Source organism: Zingiber officinale, chromosome 6B, assembly GCF_018446385.1.
Source record: "Zingiber officinale cultivar Zhangliang chromosome 6B, Zo_v1.1, whole genome shotgun sequence".
Lineage (NCBI taxonomy): Eukaryota > Viridiplantae > Streptophyta > Magnoliopsida > Zingiberales > Zingiberaceae > Zingiber > Zingiber officinale.
Genome location: NC_055996.1, coordinates 108451082 through 108457274, shown reverse-complemented (window position 1 = coordinate 108457274; position 6193 = coordinate 108451082). Strand labels below are relative to the sequence as shown.

Below are 6193 nucleotides of genomic sequence, written 5' to 3'. Positions count from 1 at the left end.
AAAAAAAGACAAATGTCGACATTATCCATAATTACATTTCTTTATCACATTACAACACTAGCACTACTTAACTAGACCAACCAACAAACAAAACAAGTATATAGCCAAAAGAATTAAATTCACTATCACTAATATCCAGACCATAAGCGGTAGATTCCAATTTCCCCTATTATATCCTGGATAAGTAATGTGTTCACTTACCACCCTTGACTCAACTCTTGGCAACATCTTAAAATGTATATCATTAGTGTCTTCATTTAACCATTTAATCCAGTATCAGACCTCACCCACTTTAACCATCCATGATGCTTACATCCATAATATAGTCTTCCTGGGTTCTTGATCGATCTAGAGACTAGCACCAATGCTCTTAGTCCGTAGTCCCTGCATCGCACAGTTTCATATTTGGTATGATTGATGCTGCTGTTACTTGATGAAGTCATTCTAGCGCAACCTAAAAAGTAAAATTTGAGAAAATTAAGCTAAACAATAGCAATTTGCTTAAGCAATGGGGAAATCACACAATTTTATAAAAAATTTGACCAATTTGCATTAAAAGTAGCCACAATTTGCATTAAAATACCTAAATTTCCTCAATTCATACCCACCACAATTTTAAGCCCATTCAGGACTACAATCAACAGATTCAACAGTGGCTTTGAAATTTGAAGCATCGCATGAAGTTACAAGATATGAGTTTGCAAAGAAGCCAAGTAAACAAGTATACATGACTATGATCAACTTTGATCAAAAGATTAAGCACCAACAGAGAAATAATGCAGTAACCAAATGATTTTATCAACAGAAAAATTATAGTGTATGATAAGATTATTGCTTGACTTTTTAAGATCATGTAAATACAACCATGGACACATGTGTCACACAGGAATATTGCAGTAGCAATAACAATAAATCACTGTTGTTTAAGCCATTTCTCAATAATTCTAGTACCCCAATCAGTGTTTTGCCTAATACATCCTCTGTTTTTTTTCCAAGTTGCAAGTGTTACACATTAGAACCCTATCAATCAACTCCTACAATAAAATTAACTTACAATAAAGGTGCCCGATACAGACAATTGTCACCTTTATTCCCATGTTTTCAAAATTAGATATCATAGGTAATTAAATTTTTGAAGTGAACGAAGAAATGAGAATGCTGGAAATTAAGAAAAGTGAAAGAAGAAATGAGGTTTAATCAGAAGTTAATCAAGTCTATACAAAATGTATTAAGTAGTTTAAGAAATTAGGAATGGTGAAAGAAGAAATGAGAATGCAGGATCGTGTTACCAGTCTTGCTTAAAAGACGGCGACGACGTGGGAAAACCCTAGCTTCCTCTTCGACGGGTGTGTCGCGACGAAGGATGAAGCGGAGGACTCGTAGCTTCCTCTTCAACAAGTGCGTCGCGACGTGGGAAAACCCTAGCTTCCTCTTCAACAAGTGCGAAAGTAGAGCTTCGTGCGGAGGACTCGTAGCTTCCTCTGCGGCGAGAGACGGCGGGTGCGAAGGAGGAAGGTGGACTCGACTCTGTTTAGGAGGAAGGAGCCGTCGGCGAGAGACGAAGCAGAAGTCCGCTGCGGAAATTAGGGTTGGGAGCTGGTATAAAAAAATTAATAAAAACTTATAAGATTGACGCGGACCTGCCACGAGGGCAGGTCCGCAGCATTCTGCACGAACAGATCCGCAGCGGATCTGTTATATATATATATATATATATATATATATATATATATTGCGCGACTGTGGGCGCACGATATCAGATATCGGATTTTTTTGATTTTTTTAATATTTTAAATTAAAAAAAATCAATTAAAAAATAAACATTTTCTTACATAAATCTTTAATACATTAATATATTCCCTCAACATATTACAATACTCAATAAATATTTAAATTTATTTTATTTTAATTTCTTTTTTAAACTATACTATAATCTAATGGGGAAACCTAAACCCCAGAGGTAAAATTTTAAAAAAAAAAAATAGCTTTGATACTATAACCCAAAGCCTGAATCCTAGAGGTAAAAATAAAAAAAAAAAAATTTTAATACTATAACCCAAAGCCTGAACTCTAGAGGTAAAATCAAAAAAAAAATAACTTTGATACTATAATCCAAAGCTTGAACCCTAAATAGTTTTGATATTATAACCCAAAGCCTGAACCCTAGAGGTAAAATTTTAAAAAAAAATAGCTTTGATACTATAAAACAAAACCTGAATCCTAAAAATAAAATTTAAAAAAAAATATTTTAATTATTTTTTTAATTCAAAAATTAATTATAAAAAAAATAACAAAACACAGACATTTTGAATTAAAAAAACAATATTACATTATAAGTAGCTACGTTAAAATATCCTTTTACCATATTATAATACTTCATAAATATTTAAATTTATTTCATTTTTAATTTTTTTAATTAAATATTATAATTCAATTTGAAAATCTAAATCCTAGAGGTAAAATCTTAAAAAAAATTAACTGAAAAATTATATCCCAATTAGAATGTCTGAATCCTACTAATAAAATTTTAAAAAATATATTTTATTTATTTTTTAATCAAAATTAAAAAAAACAAAAAAAATTATGATATACTGCATAACGCGTACAGTCATATACTGTACGTATCGTGCAGTATATATATATATATATATATATATATATATATATATATATATATATATATATATATATATATATATATATATATATATATATTATTATGCTGTTGTCTTTATATCATGGATCAACTGTTGTCAGCTGAATGCATGCATATGATTTTCTAAAACGAGACGGATGAATTTGAAGTTTTCTGATATTAAAAAATAATTATTATTAAGTAAATATTTATTTATTTTATATTATTTTATTTTATATGATTTTCTATTTTTCATTTCGTAATAGTATTTATATATTACATATTATTATTAATAAAGTGTATATCTATCGTAACATAATATCATAGCGCTAAATTTAACAGTAATTTTTTTCTCCATAATATTCACCAGTCACCTTCTACAATGATTATCGCCGACGATATTACTCGTTAACTATTTCTAACAAATACTCTCGATTCACCTTTTGTCCTTATAATTCTCAATGTCAATGCTCAAGCATTGTTGAAATTCATCATTTCTAATTACTCTGTCTAAGGCATGTTAACAATTTACATCTCTTCTATTCGAATATGATTTATTAGATTTTGTTGATGATTTACATCCTTGTCCTCTGCACAGATAACGTCACGTTTCCTCGGGTAAATCTGGATCATATTCTCTTATGTCGTCAGGAAATTCTCCTAAACAGACGTTAAAATTACAGTTATACCCCTTCGGTTACTTGGATAAAGTAGCTCTAGTGGACCAAAAAGAGAGGAGAGGAGGGAAATGATGTGCGCAGCTTTCTCCGATCATCTCCTCCGTCAGGTGACTCAGGTCCCCGCCGGCCTCCGGCTTCCACCCGCCTCTGGACGAAAATGCACCAGATCTGTTCCTTTCCTCTTTCGACGACCTCTCTCGGGGAGAAGATGCGCCGCGGCTAGCGGCTCGGTGGAACCGGCCACCGCTGGCGCCGACGCAAAGGCGCTGGTGGAATTCCTCTACGACGACCTCCCCCACCTCTTCGACGAGCAAGGGATCGACCGGACCATGTACGACGACCGCGTCGTGTTCCGTGATCCCATCACGAAGCACGACACCATCGACGGGTACCTGTTCAACATCCGCCTCCTCAAGCTCCTCTTCCGCCCTAATTTCTATCTCCACTTCGTAAGGCAGGTAATTCTAACACGAAATTTTTAATTTTTCTTCTTCTTCTTTTGGATTCTAAATTTATTTCTAATTTGAATTCCCATCATTCTCATAGACGGGACCCTACGAAATCACTACACGATGGACTATGGCGATGAAGTTTATTCTTCTTCCATGGAAACCAGAACTGGTATTTACAGGAATATCCATCATGGGCGTCAACCCTCAAACTCAAAAGTTTCGCAGCCATGTGGTCAGCTTCTTCCTGCTCGATCAATTTCCATATTCAAGACTTTTGAGTTCTTGGTCTTTCTGTTGATTGGAAAGTGTTTGTCTTTTTAATTCCAGGATCTTTGGGACTCGATCGAAAACAATGACTATTTCTCTTTTGAAGGTTTAGTGGACTTTCTGAAACAGGTATATCTTCATTTATAATCACCACAAAAAAAAAGTGTTTTAGTAACCAAAAAAAATTGTCACTGAAAATTTTGGTTATATGTTCTGTCTGGTTAAGCCCAGTGGTTAAAAGATTTATTGATAGAATTATTTTTCTCGTCTGATTAGTCACCATTTGTGATATGCCAAATTGTTAATGTAGATGCATTACAATTATCTAACACTCAACCAAAGATTGTCATTCTGTGTAGCTGCGAATTTACAAAACTCCAGACTTGGACACTCCTGAATACTTGGTACTGAAGAGAACTGCAAATTATGAGGTAGTGTTCTATTGTTGTTGGTACAATTCATTCAGTCTTTATTCTACTTTAGCATCAATGTGCTAATCTTTATCTTTTCTGACAGATAAGGAAGTATGAACCCTTTGTGGTGGTCGAAACTAAAGGAGACAAGCTATCTGGCTCATCTGGCTTTAATGATGTAGCTGGGTTAGTGTGAAACCTTTAATTCAGCTAGAATTAACAGTTTGTTGATTTTTTGCTAATTCTATGTATCCTTAATATGTGATCCGTAGGTACATCTTTGGCAAGAATTCGTCAGCTGAAAAGATCCCTATGACCACCCCTGTGTTTACTCAGGCTATTGATGACAAATTATCAAAAGTTTCAATTCAGATTGTTTTGCCGATGGACAAAGATTTGGACAGGTAAGTTTGGTAATGCCACTTCAGTACATCACCATTTATGACTAGTTTATATATGTTGTCCATCGATAAGTAGTTATCAGAGTGGAGTAGAAGAAGATTTTAGTTTTTGAATATTAAGAAGTCTGAATGTTCTCATAAGATCAATAGTACTGTTGGTTCATCCGTTGCCTTCATAGCTTGATGTGACTTGAATAAAGTTCTTAGCTTATAGGAAACTTCATTTGTTCAGGTTACCATTTCCTACTGCTGAAGCTGTTAACTTGAAAAAGGTGGAAGGTGGGATTGCTGCAGGGACAAAGTTTAGCGGAAAACCAACTGAGGAGATTGTGCTTGCTAAAGAGAAAGAACTACGGTCTGCATTACTTAAAGACGGTCTGAGTGCTCGAAGTGGGTGTTTGCTTGCTCGTTATAATGATCCTGGTAGCACATACAGCTTTGTTATGGTATGTATGGTTTCTCTTTCTATGCTCAATGTCCTATTTAAAGCTCCTAATGAGTATGATCTTTTTATTCTATTTTTTGGGATGGAAGAGGAATGAGGTGCTGCTATGGCTAAATGAGTTTTCACTGGAATAGAAGTTGAGATTGCTGCAGAGAGACTTCCAATGGTTATGGTCTCTTCACTGATATGAACCGGAAGTCCTCTTTTTCAAGTCCATTTTCGTGTGCAAAGTTTTAGTTAATTATTTGCTCGTCGTCATTTGATCAAGAACTTGTTTTTGAAATGATATTTGGAAGCCTTGAGAGATTCCTTAAACTGTATATACATATAGTTGCAGATTTGTTTCATGACATTAGGTTTGTTCTTGTTTTTTGTTGTGTTCTGTTTATTAGGAAAAAAATTGGGAAGAGGAAACAGAAGAGAAAGTTAGAAATGAAAAAAAAATCTGAAAATTTTCTTTGTAAACAAAATTACTTTTGTTTTTCTGTTTATGTTTGAAATATGCTATTTTGTTTATTCAGAAGGAAATTGGCAGGAGGAGAAGAGAAAGTTGTTCTTCAATCCCGACTGTGATGATCAATCGGTTTAATAAATCGAACTGATTGAACCGATTAAATCAAAAACCGAACCGATTCAATTTTTTTTTGAACCGACCGAGCTTTTAAAAAAATTCAAATAGACTGATCTAACAAAATATTAGTTAATTCGGTTTTCGATTGAAATAATCAAAATTTTCTATTTGATTTTATTTCGATTTGATTTGATTTTGATTTTGTTCGGTTTAACTCATCATATCGCTTCAGTTTGATTCTAGTTTAATTCGATTTAGTTTTAATTTAATTTTGTTAAATTCATAATATTGGGATTTAATCGATTTAATTGAATTTTTAATTTTAAAAT

At 33.5% G+C, this 6193-nt stretch overlaps 1 protein-coding gene across 1 annotated transcript; it reads left to right on the top strand.

Moving 5' to 3' along the window:
• The first annotated feature begins 3344 nt into the window (after positions 1-3344).
• Positions 3345-5648, top strand: LOC121988814. Its single transcript, XM_042542490.1, has 8 exons — positions 3345-3773; positions 3862-3999; positions 4095-4163; positions 4394-4465; positions 4551-4633; positions 4720-4851; positions 5081-5294; positions 5383-5648. The coding sequence occupies exons 1-8, from the start codon at positions 3384-3386 to the stop codon at positions 5425-5427; spliced, it is 1143 nt and encodes a 380-aa protein (XP_042398424.1). The 5' UTR covers positions 3345-3383; the 3' UTR covers positions 5428-5648.
• Positions 5649-6193: the final 545 nt, after the last annotated feature.